We start from the raw sequence: 15,290 nt of genomic DNA, 5'->3' as shown, positions 1-15,290 counted from the left end.
TGCCTACAGGAGTTATGTATGTTCAGCATCACAGCGGGAAGGGGGGTGCACTACGCAGGGCGCAGTACAGCAGGGAGGAGGGACCCACTACGCAGGGCGCAGCACAGCAGGCGGGGAGAGGGAGGGGGAAGGCACTATGTGGGGCACAGCAGGTGGGGGGCAGGGAGAGGAGAGGGGCAGGCAGGGCTGGTGTAACCACTAGGCGAACTAGGTGGCCGCCTAGGGCCCCAAGATTTGGGGACACCAAAAAGCGGTGCCCTCAATTTTTTTTTTACACTCTTGCTCCCGGCAGGGGGACGGGCCGCTCGCAGCAGCATTAGCACCTACCTCTGCAGGCGTCCTCTCCAACCACAGGCCTCGCCGCGCCCCACATCACTGCCCACCCGCATCCCCTGTCAGTCCACAGCTGCCTCCTCAGCAAGCCCCCAGGCTGCCACATCGCTCCCTAGCCCACTCCCTCCGGCTCTGGCAGTCCCAGACTCCCTGCCGCAGCAGCGGCTGCTGCCCAAAGCCTGCTGGCTGCAGATCAGAGCGGGTGAAATCAGCTCGCCTGCAGCTGGCCCTATTGACAGCAATGCAGCGGCGGGAGGGGGGTGCAGGGGAAAGGAAGAGAAGACCATGGCTACCTGCGGGAGTGGATCATGGCCCTGCGAGAGGATACAGGGTTTAAGAGCTGCAAAAGTGTAACCGTCCTCAGCATGTGCCACTCTCCAAGCATGTGCCATCCCCATCCATCCCTGCAGCCCCGTGGAGCAGGTAAATAGAGCCCCATTTTGGGGGAAACTGAGGCAGAGAACAGGGACGTGACTTGCCCAAGGTCACCCGGGGAGTCATTGTAGGAGTCCTGTTTTGAACACAGGAGATTGAGACTCCTAGTTCTGCACTGGCTCAGACCATTAGACAAGAGGCCTTCAAGCCCTGAGCTCTGCATCTGCGCACACAAGGTATTAATCTGCGATTCAGGGGCAGCACAGTGCAAGTTTTCAGTGAAGAAACATGGCTGTCTCGAGCCAAAGGTGATGGGCGTCTAGCTGACACAGTTCTGTCTGCCTGAGTCTGCAGCCAGCCTGGGACAACAGCTCTAGGAAATGCGGCAGTAACTGTTAAGTCTAATTACGACACTGTCAGAGCCAGATTTTCATGTAACATGGGTGACCAGTTGAGTGGTGCACATCCACTGCAAGTGTGCGAGCAACTCGGGTTAAGTGCAGCTGAACCCTGGGCAGGCTGCAGCACCCAAGAGATTTTTGTTCTCCCACTGAATGACAGCAGATGCACCAGTAACTTTACTAGGTAGATGTTTAGCGACCACATTAGGGCCATATCCTCCCCACTCTCAGCATTGAGCCAACTGCCCCTCATCATTCTCCTGATTGTTTGTATTGTTATTGATGGGAGATCTACTGTGGATTGAGAGGTGTATATGGATCTGCCTTTGCAGGCTCAGTCCTGGCCCAGCATTCGAAATAAATTATCCTGAGTTTCAGAAGTACTGAGTACCCTGGAGTTCCCACAGACATTGGGGGAACCGCAGGTGCTCAGCAGCTCTGAAAATCAGGCCCAGAATGACACTGATGCCGCTGCCCTGGGCCAGAGCTGAGTAAGGGGCTTCAGCAGCGATTGGCATGGGGCAGAGTAAAGCAACCAGGACGATCATGATGGAGGCTGGAACTCTGTTCTCGCCTCACACCCGTGGGGAAGACAGGCCTTCGGACACCCCCTCCCGCCTGCATTGCACTTTCCAGCCCAGGAGCAAGGAACCATTTCACACCTTAGCACTGGGGGGAGCTATAGCCCAGAACGGGGAAGTAACTTGCCTGAAGTCATCCAGTGAGTTGGTGCCAGGGTGGAGAATAGAAGCCAGAGCCTGACTCCCAGCTCTGTGCTGTGATCCCCAAAACAGCCCTTTCCAGATCCGAGGGTGGGGACAGGAGGGACTCTAGCCACGTGCAGGAGACCCAAGGCCATTTATTTTCATTAAATATGTAAACTAAATAATGAAATTAATAAATTTTTAAGCCAAACGTGTATTAATTCTAATAAACAATGCACATTATGCAGTATTCATTTCTGAAAGTTTATCATGAGCGATGCTCTGGGGGTAGGCGAGGAGGCGCCAGGTGGAAGTTTCGCCTAGGGCGCAAAATATCCTTGCACTGGCCCTGGGGGCAGGCACTACGTGGGGTGCAGCACAGCGGGGAGCAGGCGCTACGCAGGGGCAGTACAGCCAGGAGGAGGAAGGCGCTATGGGGGGGGCAGCACAGCAGGGAGGGGGGGCAGACACTACGCGGGGGCAGCACAGGGGGGAAAGGGGAAGGCGCTACGCGGGGGCAGCACAGTGGGGAGGGGGGAGGCGCTATGTGGGGGCAGCACAGTGGGGGGGCAGGTGCTACGCAGGGGGGCAGCACAGCGGGGGGGGGCAGGCGCTACGCGGGGCGCGGCACAGCGGGGGGGGGGGCCAGGCGCTACGCGGGGCGCGGCACAGCGGGGGGGGGGGCAGGCGCTACGCGGGGCGCGGCACAGCAGGGAGGGGGGGCAGACACTATGCGGGGGCAGCACAGGGGGGAAGGGGGAAGGCGCTACGCGGGGGCAGCACAGCGGGGAGGGGGGAGGCGCTATGTGGGGGGCAGCACAGTGGGGGGGCAGGTGCTACGCAGGGGGGCAGCACAGTGGGGGGGCAGGCGCTACGCGGGGGGCGGCACAGCGGGGGGGGCAGGCGCTACGCGGGGCGCGGCACAGCGGGGGGGGGCAGGCGCTACGCGGGGCGCGGCACAGCGGGGGGGGGGAGGCGCTACGCGGGGCGCGGCACAGCGGGGGGGGGCAGGCGCTACGCGGGGCGCGGCACTGCCAGCGGGGGCCAAGCCCTGTAGGGACTCTGGGAAGCGGCGCAGGGGCCGGGGAGGGCTCTAGGGGCAGGGCCGGGGTACCCGGGATCATGGCTGCGGCCAGGGCGTTCACTGACTCCGGAAGGGGAGACCCGGCTCCATTGGCGGCGGCGGAGTCTCCAGCTGAACCACTGGCAGCGGCGGCCCCGCCGGACCGCGGCTCCGCTACGAGCCCCTGCGCTGGGGGACAAGCAGGGAGCGGAGATAAAAATAACCCGGGGCAAAATACGGTCCCAGCCGCCCAGGCACCGCTGGGATTCGAACCCAGGATCTCCTGTTTACTAGACAGGCGCTTTAACCAACTAAGCCACGGCGCCAACTGCTCCTTTGTGCCGCGAGGCGGCCCCATCCCTGGCTCGGCAGCCCGGCGGCTGCTCCCCTCACACAAAAGGAGCTGCCCGCAGGCACCGCGTGGGGCTGGGGTGCCAGCGACACCCCCTAATGCCCTAGCGGTGCTGCGAGCCCCCGCATAATACTGCGCTCCCCGCGCCTCAGCGGCACCCCCCCAACGGGGGAGGGGGCCTCATGCGGCTCTCACACGCTCTCCTCGCCTGCCACGCAGGCAGAGGCGCCCGCTCCAGCCCGCACAGAGCGGGGGAGGGGGGCACCTTGCCCTTGCCCCCCGGGGCTGCGGGACACTTAAAATGTAGGTCACCCTAGCTAGGGCATTCAGGGCCAGGGGGTGGCAAGTCCAAGGCCCGAGCACGGTAACCTGCCAGGGTTTCCTGTGGCTGTCCAGCTTTGAACTGCACCTTTATGCCACTGCCCTGGCTGAAACAGAACATGTCCCACTTTCAGGGCCACCTGCTTGCGGAGAGGAGACAAAGGGGGCAATTGCCCTGGGCTTCCCCACGTGCCAGCTTGCAACGTGTCACAGGGCCAGTCAGGCTTGGCCCGGCTGCCCCCCATCTCAGGAGCAGCAGCCGCACCAAATTTGAGTGGTGTTGCGACCCCATGTGCTGCCTCTCGCCGCCAATCAAATTTGGGCTGGGTGGGAGGTATGCTGAGCCCATAGTTATGCCAACCTAAACCCCAGTATAGATTCAGCAAGGTTGATGGAAGAATGCTTCCATTGATTGAGACAGTCGCTTGGAGAATGGTGTTCCAACTGTGACAGAAAAAGACCTTTTGTCGCTGTAGACTGCATCTATGCTTAGGGTTGCCAGGTGTCTGGTTTTCGACTGGAACATCTGGTCGGAAAGGGGACCCTGGTGGCTCCGGTCAGCACCGATAAAAGTCCAGTTGGCACAGCAGGGCCGCCCAGAGGGGGGGCAAAGGGGGCAATTTGCCCCGGGCCCTGGGCTCCGCAGGGGCCCCCAAGAGAACAGCAGAGGCTTCCACCTCCGCCCCTCTCCTGGAGCCTTAGCGCATCAAGCGCCGAGTCTCCGCCGGGGCCCCTGAGCCCCGCCCCGCTCAGAGCCGCGTGGGGACGGGGCAGGGCTGGGAGCTCTGGGCTGAGACCCGCCCCCTCTCCACGTGGCTCTGAGCGGGACGGAGCTCAGGCCCCGCCGGCCACACGCTGCGGCTGTTCCGGCGAGGCGCTGAGACTCCGGGTGAGGAGGGAGCCAGGGGTAAGAGGCTGGGGCCGGGGCGGAGGGGAAGCGGGACCCGCCGCCGAAGCGCAGCCCGGTCTTCGGCACCGGGGGGCCCCTTCCGTTCCGGGACCCGCCGCCGAAGTGCCCCGAAGACCCGCGGCGGGGGCCCCCCTCCGCCGAATTACCGCCGAAGACCGGGCTGCACTTCGGCGGCGGGTCCCGCTTCGGCGGTAATTCGGCGGAGGGGGGCTCCCACCGCGGGTCTTCGGGGCACTTCGGCGGCGGGTCCCGGAACGGAAGGGCCCCCCGCCGCCGAAGACCCTGGGCCCTCGGAATCCTCTGGGCGGCCCTGTGGCACAGGACTGGCAGGCTTCCTACCCGGTTCTGTGCGGCTCCTGGGAAGCAGCCAGTGTAGTACCAGCATGTCCCTCTGGCTCCTAGGTGTAGGGGCAGCGCTCGGGTCGGGGGCAGTGCGCGGAGCCCCCATGGCCTCACCCCATGCCTAGGAGCTGGAGGGACACACCAGACACTTCCCAGCAGCCATCTGAGGTAAGCGCCACCCAGAGCTCACACCCCTCACCCCCTCCTGTACCCCAACTCCCTGCCCCAGCCTGAGCCCCCTCACACACCCAAACGCCCTCCCGGAGCCCCACCCCGTCCTGCACTCCAACCTCCTCCTGCACCCTGAACCTCTCGGCCCCAGACCAGTGAAAGTGAGCGAGTACGGGTGGGGGAGAGCAAGCGACAGAGGGAGGGGGATAGAATGAGCAGGGATGGAGCCTTGCAGAAGGGGCAGGGCAAAGGTTTTCAGTTTTTTGCGATTAGAAAGTTTGCAACCCTATCCATGCTACGCAGCATAGCTATGGCACCAGAGTCAGAATGGCAGGTCGCAGACATAGGCTATGTCTACACTACCACGGTAAGTCGACCTATGCTACGCAACTCCAGTCGATGTACCTTAGGTCAAGTTACTGCAGGGGTCTACATCGCGAGGGGTCTTTCCCGTCAACTTACCCTACTCTTTTCATCAGGCGTAGAGTACAGGGGTTGACTGGAGAGTGATCTGCAGTCAATTTGGCGGGTCTTTACTAGACCCGCTAGATCGACCGCTGGTGGATCGATCCCCGCTGTAGTGTAGATCTGCCCATACATGCAACTCACTGAGATGCACGAGAGTGTGTGCATGTACATACACTTTAGCATTGGCACAAAACGTTAAAATTGCCAGGGCAAACTTATTTAGGCCTGTAAAATTATACATGCTTAAGTTCCAAAACTTCCTAGGCACACATTCATACAGAGTCCCAGTGGGCACAGAGTCCATGCTAGCAGATCTCTGTAGAGGATCAGGATCCTAACATTTTCATTTAATTTTGTTTTAGACATTTGTAGTAAGTCATAATACCACTGATTATGTATTTGTGGGTATATGTATATTGTGATTTTTGTGTAGTACACACTATCCTAATGACTGAAAAGATCACATTACATACAGAAATTTATATAATTTAAATTCTTTTTTCTAATTTAGATCTAAGTCTGATAAGCCCTCCACATGCAGACTGTCCACAGACATCAGTGGGAATTCCTCTCTCAGAGAGCTAAAACTTTACACTGTTAGCTTCTTGGGAGCAAACACTCTGTTTTGTGCTATGCCAAGCAAACTGATTACTTTAAAAATAGAAATAACAGCTAATGAATCTGTGGCTCCACTCCTGCAATCAGATCTGGAGGGGTATAAAGGTCCTCATTTCCTAAACAGTAAAGCCAGGGATCACTATGCCAATTTACCAGGAATCCATGGGCCATGCTTAGAACCAAATCATGGCTATGTCAGTATGCCTTTTCTTCTCCTATAGCAGACCCATAAGAGCAGACATAATTACCTACAGAGAAGTGCAAAAACACAGGAAGTCAGGCAGCAGTGCAGATGCTGCTAGTAGCTTAAGAGGGACAGAGTAGATTGTTTTGGGTAGTTCTTGAGCCGTTATTCATCAAACAAGTTTTTTTATGTAACTCTTGAATGCCCTATCTCAGGGGTGGCCAACCTGTGGCTCTGGAGCCACATGCGGCTCTTCAGAAGTTAATATGCGGCTCCTTGTATAGGCACCAACTCCGAGGCTGCAGCTACAGGCACAAACATTCCAATGGGCCAGGGGGTGCTCACTGCTCAACCCCTGGCTCTGCCACAGGCCCTGCCCCCACTCCACCCCTTCCCCTGAGCTTGCCGTGCCCTCCCTCCTCCCCTGCCCCAGCCTCAAGCACACCACAAAACAGCTGACCGGGAGGTGCGGGCAGGGAGGGGGAGATGCTGATCAGTGCTCACCATGCTATAAAAACTCCACTGGGGCACCTGGCATTGGCCTCTGTCGGAAGACAGGATACTGGGCTAGATGGACCTTTGGTCTGACCCAGTATGGCTGTTCTTAAGGTCTTATGTTCACTGCGCAGCTGTGTTACAACTGTTTTTCTGAATATAAAAGCCAGGGACAGCATCAGGGGGTAGCAAACAGAGTAATTGCCCGGGGCCCCATGACACAGGGGCCCCTGCGAAGCTACATTTCTCAGGCTTCGGCTTCAGCCCCATGCAGTGGGACTTTGGCTTTCTGCCCTGGGCCATAGCAAGTTTAGTGCTGTCCCTGCTTGGCAGACCCCCTGAAACCTGCTTGCGGTCCCCTAGGGGGCCCCGGACCCCTGGTTGAGAACCATTGATCTATGATACAGTTGTCAAATTTCCTGTTCTCTCTATTCTTTGTCTTGATATATCAAATTGATTCTGTTAAATAAGCATTAAAATACAAACTGATTTAATAAGACTTATGTTTGCTACAGCAAAGTATCCTTTTGATTTGTCTTTCTTAATTTGGGAAATAAAAGACCCTTTCAAAAGAAAATTTCCAACCTATTAGTCTCTGAATGTCACACTATTTTATGCACAAAAAAAACCCTCTATAGAGTAATTGGCTTTGCTCCCTCAATGGAAAATCTTAGAGGTTTGATTTTTCAGCTAAATGGGACAGGAAGAGCAAATAAAGGACAATCCCAATCAAATATTATAAGATTATTATTTAATTAAACTGAGATTATTTTCAAACATGCAGAAATTAGTTCATTATTATTATTATTCATATTTAAGGGTAATTACTCCAACAATAAGAGAGGCACATTTTATGTATTCTCCAAAAATAATTCCAGCACCATACAAACTGCATTTTTTTCAGCTTTTTACTGCAAACCAACAATATTTAGTAAAAGAGGACAGTGTCTTGGGATATGTTGCAACTTGTCACCTCATGTTTTATTCAAAGCAGTAAATCTGGATAAAACATACTATATCTTAAAAAAACATTTTCTTTTCACCTTGGAGTCAAGTGCAACTGTAGCTACCAAGGCTAAACAAGTCACATGGCTTAAAAGAGAAAGACAGACCCATAATAGATTACGATTTTATAGCTTAACTACATTCTAGACTGGTACAATATATTTTTTCTCCTTATAAATCCCTTTTAAAATAATATAATCTGCTGAAACATGTTTTTGATGAATGAGGCCCCTACATCTTGAAACACTAATCTCATATTAATTGACATCCTCACAGAGCTAGTGCAGAGGTATAGACTTTTAGGGACCAATCTTGAGCGGTGCTGGAGTTGAGGGTGCACAGCACCTTGCAGGATTGGGTCCTGAATATACGGGAATAGTTTGCCATATGTCATGTCAAACACAAATAATAATGTATTCTTGTGATTGAAAGTTCCTAGAAACATTTTGTAGGGGATGTTGGAAGCAAAATACAAACCTCATGGTCCAAATGCCTTCTCCACATTCAAATTTCAAAACCCTTTAGCATTTCAATTGATGCAAATGTTTTTAATATTTCCGGTATACTCCACTCCAGAGTAGAAAAAGGAGGGTTTTATTTTAAACAATTTAAGGACAACTGTCAGCAAGTTACATAGTCACATATTTTCTTTGTTACAACAACCTTTATTAAGTGCGTTCACTTAAAGGGAATGGATGTAATTTTATTTTCTTGTACAATATGAATAGATTTAAAATCTTAGGACTTGATCCGGTCATCTGTTACACTGTAAAACTCAGTATGTATATTTCACATGTGTACAATGAATCAGCAGATTATTTTTTTAACATAGACATCACTGTATGGCACAGGGGAATGGAGGAAGTCCTTGCCTCTGTATGTATATGTAATATAATATACTGATAATCACAATTATGTATAGGCATATGCTTAAAAACTCAAATGTATTTACACAAATAGTCTGTTGGGAAGAATTTTGAGATCAGGCGCTACAATAGGTGGTAATGGCAAAATATTTCTCGAAGGAGAAGCCAGTCGACAGAATACACACTTGGTTACCGCTTCAGAGTCATCACACTGTAGGAGTGAGAAAGGTTTTTCACATTCTTCACACTGATGTAAACATAAAATTAAAAAACAACAAAAAGAATGTTAGTTAATCATATGTGCCAGACATGAATCATTTTACCACTGATGCTCAACTATAAATATGCAGCCCTGATTTTCAGAGGTGCTGAGCACTTGCAGCTTTTATTAGCTTCAAATGAAGCAGTGGGTGCTCAATACTCTTCAAAATCAGGCCCATTCAGTCATTGGGCAGGAAGTTTTCCTAAATTTACTAGTATATTTTTGTAGTTTGTGATATTGCCTTAGCAAATTTATTAGTAGTAGTTTATACAGCACTGGAGGTGTGATGAGTTTTACAAAACAAATAAAGATGGTTTCCCTTTCCCAATCTCTCATGGTTTAGAACAAATTGTTTAATTGGAATTAAAACTGAATTATCATCAAAATTTCTCCCTTCCCCCTCCTCTTAACGTCTGGTAGTGATTTCATACATTTTCTCTTCCTTCTTTTGTAAACTCAATATTTTTTATGTTTACTAGGGAGCCAAAAATATCCATAAGTGCATGAATACCACTGTCTGAGGCCAGCAGTATTGTATGCAGCCAATCATACTACTAAGCATCAGGTTTGGAAGCCAAAGGATTTTTTTACTTTAAAAATGTTTTATTTGGTTTGCTATTGTTTCTAAAAATACAATGGCATCTTTACATGGACTTCTGCATCCTTACCAAATACTTTTTAAAAAAAAGAAAGAAAAGCATTGATGCATTTGTTCTGAAATTCCCTCTTCTCCCTCCCCAACTCACATATAAATAATTACATGAATTTTGCGAACAAAAGAGAAAAATAAGGTAAATCAATTTTTGAACCCAGCAATCTTGTTGACAATGTCTCTTCAGCCATTCATATTTTGATTTTGAACAGAGTGCGGTATAACTTGGAGACTAAAAGGACAGACCCATCAGCTGTAACTCCACATAATGCTTACTTGAGCTATTTTTGAGCATCTTGTATTTCTGCTTTCTATTGCCGCAGGAACATGATCAGCCTTTTCAATGTTCCATAATCTCAAAGTAGCATCCTAAAAGTCAGAAACTACAATTAGGACATGTATTTACATGTTATCACTGGTCAAGCACCACAGCAAGCTACAGTATTTGTCCAATGGATAAAGGCCTCATCAGTTGCACAAAGCACAAATAACTCTATTTATAAGCCAGGAAAACTTCTTGGATAAGAGATGGGCATTATTTTTAAATCTGTCATTACTTTAAAAACAAAAATGTGTTTTACTTACCACAAATATTTAATAATCTTAGAAACTGAGTTTATGGGTCACACCAAACATGTACACCTACATATAAAATTCCTTTTAATATTTTCTGTAATTGCTTTTCAACTAATCATAAAACTACAAATGAAAGACTGAGTCAACTGATACACTAAATTATAATTTTTCTAAAATAAAGATTGAAATATATAGTGAAATCTGTTTCCAAATTAGCTTCCTATACCACATCTGTAAGTTAGTTGTTACCTTTGAGGAAGAAAGGATCCATTTCTTGTTGTTGCTAACTGCAACATCCATCACCCAGTCTCCATGGCCCTGGAGCAAAGCAAACTGTAACTGTAGACCAAACGTAATAACTTTATTACTTTTATAATAAAGGAAATAGCTGTCTTCACCACAAATCCATTCTGGCAGCCCTTTCTACAGTAAGCAAAATCTCTGTGCATGCTCACTCGTCCCTGGTCAGAAGAACAACTGCTATTAGGTTAATCTTTTTCTGCATATACTTGACATGGCCTGATCCTCTATCCAGGATTTGTGTAACAGCAGCATCTCAGTTAGAATTGTAGTTCTGGTGGATGCAGTGCTGGCAGATAGTGTGGTAGTTATTTTTGGTTCCAGTCCTCCTTGTGTGTGTGTGTGTGTGTGTGTGTGTGTGTGTGATTGATTGATTGTGTGTTTTCCTTTCTACATTTTAAAATAATTTAGCTAAATATATAGAGAGAGAGAGAGGGAAAGAGGGAGAAAAGAAGACACGGAGAGAGTTGTTTTCTAGTGCACATAGTTTAGAGCAGTTTGAAGATGTGGGTCAGATGGCAAGGGGGAGAGCTTTGAGGGCAGCCACTAGCCTTTCCCCACTTCAAGGGAAGGGAGATGATTCAGAAGGCAGCCAATTGCATTGGATGGGCTGCTCCTGCTTGCTGCTGCACAGATGATCACTGAGCATGCATGGAGATTTGTGAGAGCACCATTAGGTCTGCTACAACAAGAAGAGAATCAAGCTAAAACCAAAAATGAAGAAGTAACCCACACAATGAGTGTATTAAAAATTTAATAGAATTAATGAGAAAACTCCTCGAGTTCAAAAAAAGGATGTTTTTCATTTTGATAGACAAACTTCACATAGGAAAAGTATGCATTAACATTTATCAAAAAGAAACGCATTCATATTTTCTAAAATACAAGGAGAAAGGCAAAGACATATTTAATAGGATATATGGTAAATTTGCCATTTTAGAGTCATGTATTTCTTTGATGCAATCGTTTTCATTTACAAAGCATGTTCACAAAGTCCTTGTTTCCCTGAACACAGTGGGTATCAAAACAACAGGAGACAGTTTCTTTGCTCTGTGTTCAAAGCTTCTTTTCAGCTTGCACTCTACCCAATAAACTTCCTCTCCTTGCTTTCTTTCCCAGCAACATTTCCAGGGCTTCTCTTGCTGTTTGCTTGGCTTTTTGGCTGCTTCTCTCTGCCTGCTTCTGCCCACAGATGTGCACATCTACATCAAACAATACCCAGAGACCCACCCTTCTCCCCATACCCTCCTCCCACATAGCTCAGTTCCTGACTAGCCTTGCATTTGACCTGTGTTTTGGGGTGGTGCTCCTATTGTTTCAACTATCTTACTCCAAAAAGGAACTTACCTGCTCCTTAGATTTATCCTGAATGAATGGCAGTTATCACACCCACCAGCTTCAATGAATTTTTACCCAACCTCCATCAAACCAATATTATGGCCCAACTGTATGCATATTGTGGCCGAACTTTACAAAATTGCATGTAAAATTACTATTATTGTGCATACAGTCATAGTACCTGCATGTGTAAATAATACAAGCACATCTTGAACACACAAATTTGAAAAGATGGGATTATAAGTATGCCAGAGGTACAAAAAAATAGCCTGTCAACACCACTAATATTCTAAATTCACTGCTAGGTTCTACTGAAAGGTTTTAAAACCTAAATGCATTGGACACTAATATCAGATACCTAAATAACATTGGAAGTGACTGACTTATTGAATCATACTCTAGATCATAACAGTAACTTCCATATCAAAAGCAGTCCTTGTGGCGATGATAGTCAGTGCTCTCAAGCTCTCTTCCACACCCAGTCACTTGCAACAAGGATAATTCTTATTGTAGATTCTGGGTTCAGAGTGAGTTCTTTAAAACCAAAGAGTCAGTTCCAAGTGAGATGAACAAAGAGTAGGACTGAAGAAACAAAATTCTGAAGGTAAATGTTTTAGCTAAATGTCTTTTTCAGCAATTAAGGTAGTTCACTGATGTTTTTTGTCATCAGAATTTTATTCAGATTTATAATACTGATCTTTTCTCATTTACAGTTCCAAAATGGGAACCCGAGCACAAGGAAGGCACCTGTAAGTTTCAGTCACTGTCTCTGAGGCCTTTTGAAAATGATACAGCTAACCATTCAAAATAAAACCTTAAACTCAGTTCTTGCACCAGCCAGCCAGCAAACTGCAGTGACTAGAGCAACAGATACCCTGAATCTCTCTGACCTCCCACAGTAACTGTGCAGCTACTGTATTCTTCACTTGCTACAAGCAAGGAGTGTGTTTCTTTGGCAGTCAATGTACAGCACATGGCAGCAGACCAATCTTAATGTCACCAAAACTGGATTAAGGACACATATCAGAGCATGAAATTAAGAGCTGTACTCTTAAAAGGTAAAATCCATCATGTCCACAGTTAACATCTGGTCATTTCAAGTCAATAATCAAATTTTAATGGTACATTTTGGAGGGCCTTTGAAAATTTGTACCATAAAGTCCTAAACTTACTAGCTCCCATGTACCATAATGTAATTCCTCCACAGTTGTACCACCTTGTTGCCTCAGGTATGAGGCAGTCGTACTGTGTGGAGTGAATGAGGAACAAGAGCTAACACTGAGCGATGAGGATAAAGTAACTATCACACAGCTGGGAGCTGACTCATTTACTAAGCACCATCTACCCCGAATACTGAATGAGACAGTGGTTAAGCATGCACCTCTAACTAAAGATGTATTATAATACATATGAATGGGGAGCAGAGTTAAAGTTGAATGGACAACCTTAACTTTAGCATTTCCTGACTTTTGAGTGCATCTCCTCTGTGACCTTAACATTTTTTTTAACGTAGACCATTATATTATATAGATACATACATACATACAAAAGGGTATAGCATTTTTAAATTTATACACACACTGACCAATCTTTTACTGGGGGAAAGTCATGATCTTCCAAGGTAAATATGCTGTTCTACACAATGCAGTTACTAACATAGCTGATGCAGTAAGATCGAAATCTAGTAGTATGTTAATAACACACCTGACAAAGAAAATAGTCGGTAATTATAAAAGAATAAATTGTCTCCAGGAAAATAAAGTCACATACAGTACATGACAGATTCTTGTCTATGTCTATGAGGATTAGGGTGCGGGGAAGAGAGAGAAAAAGACACACATGTCAGTTAATGTATTTGTCATCATCGGATCGATGGACTACCAAGATACACAATACTCATACTAGCTGTACATTTGTATAGCTTCTCACTAAACTAGTGAGCAAATAGGAATTTAGTACCTTTAACGCTAGCTTTTTATATCCTGCTCCTGCATCCCACAGAGCTATAGTTTTGTCATATGCTCCAGACACTAGAAGAGATGCTAAAATACAAAATTAGATGCCATATTATTTCTCTGGGTTTTTTCATACAGACTAACAGAACAAGTCCCATCCAGACTTGAGTCAAACTGTTAACAGAATTTAAATAATGCACTGGTATTTGTTATGCTCTAGTAAGGTATGAAGGAAGGCTGAAAGAATTGGGTTTGGTTAGTTTGGAAAAGAGAAGACTGAGAGGGGACATGATAGCAGTTTTCAGGTATCTAAAAGGGTGTCATAAGGAGGAGGGAGAAAACCTGTTCACCGTAGCCTCTAAGGATAGAACAAGAAGCAATGGGCTTAAACTGCAGCAAGGGAGGTTTAGGTTGGACATTAGGAAAAAGTTCCTGACTGTCAGGGTGGTTAAACACTGGAATAAATTGCCTAGGGAGGTTGTGGAATCTCCATCTCTGGAGATATTTAAGAGTAGGTTAGATAAATGTCTATCAGGGATGGTCTAGACAGTATTTGGTCCTGCCATGAGGGCAGGGGACTGGACTCGATGAGCTCTCGAGGTCCCTTCCAGTCCTAGAATCTATGAATCTATAAGGTAATGAAAGTCCCTGGATTTTTTAAATGAGTATAAACATAGGCATAAAATTCAGTTATCAAAAATACAACGGAGCTTACAAAGTAAAAAAAAATGCTGATGACATGAAATTTGATGAGACATTTTATTTTTAAAAAGTTAAAATAGCAAAAACTTATTTTTAAAATTACTAAGCTTTCTCTAGCAAAACAACTACATTTATTCATTACTATAGCTTTTCTTTTACTGGTAAGTTTAGTACTTGCTGCAGTTGAGAACCAGTGGCTAAAATACACTTCATTCACTAGGACAGAGGTGGGTAAACTATGACAGACTGCAATCCCTGTGGTGCCGCGGGCCCTGCGCTGCTCCAGGAAGCGTCCAGCACCACATCCCTGCAACCCCTAGGGGAGAGGGGGCAGAGGGCTTTGCTCACTGCCCTTGCCTGCGGGTACCACCCCCGAAGCTCCCATTGGCTGGGAACAGGGAACCGCGGCCAATGGGAGCTTCAAGGAAGATACCCACATGCAAGGGCAGCACGCAGAGCCCTCTGGCCCCTCTCCCCAAGGACCGCAGGGATATGGTGCCGGGAGCAGCGCAGGGCCACGCCAGACAGGCAGGGAGCCTGCCCTGGCCCCGGTGTGCACCGCTGCCACCCCAGAGCCGCTCCAGGTAAGCAGCACTGGGCTGGAGCCTGCACCCCGAACTCCTCCTGCACCCCAACCCCCTCCCACACTCCGCACCCCTCCCTGCATCACTGCCCTGAGTCCCCTCTCGCACTGTGCACCCCCTTCTCACCCCAACTCCCTTTCCCGAGCCCCCGCATACACCCCGCACCCCACATCTGCCCCAACCCCTTGCCCCAAATCCCTTTCTGCACACTGCACTCCCTCTTGCACCCCAACCCCCTGCCCCAGCCCTACATTCATGGCCCTGCAATTTCCCCACCCAGATGTGGCCCTCGGGCCAAAAAGTTTGCCCACCG

General features: G+C 48.2%; 1 protein-coding gene and 1 non-coding gene across 2 annotated transcripts in view; both read right to left on the bottom strand.

The window, feature by feature from the left end:
- Positions 1-3,128: 3,128 nt before the first annotated feature.
- Positions 3,129-3,202, bottom strand: TRNAT-AGU. Its single transcript has one exon. It is a non-coding gene; the product is annotated as a tRNA-Thr (tRNA).
- Positions 3,203-7,561: 4,359 nt separating this feature from the next.
- The window catches only part of WDR88 (WD repeat domain 88), a 28,525-nt gene continuing 20,796 nt past the window's right edge, over positions 7,562-15,290 (bottom strand). Inside the window, exons 8-11 of the mRNA XM_044987872.1 lie at positions 13,696-13,778; positions 10,348-10,416; positions 9,799-9,891; positions 7,562-8,855 (exon numbers count right to left, since the gene is read on the bottom strand). Coding sequence (XP_044843807.1) covers positions 8,691-8,855; positions 9,799-9,891; positions 10,348-10,416; positions 13,696-13,778 — 410 coding nt within the window. The 3' untranslated portion in view covers positions 7,562-8,690. The remainder of the gene's footprint in view (positions 8,856-9,798; positions 9,892-10,347; positions 10,417-13,695; positions 13,779-15,290) is intronic.

This window comes from Mauremys mutica, chromosome 14 (assembly GCF_020497125.1).
Source record: "Mauremys mutica isolate MM-2020 ecotype Southern chromosome 14, ASM2049712v1, whole genome shotgun sequence".
NCBI classification, from domain to species: Eukaryota; Metazoa; Chordata; order Testudines; family Geoemydidae; genus Mauremys; species Mauremys mutica.
This window is presented reverse-complemented; position numbering and strand designations above follow the sequence as displayed.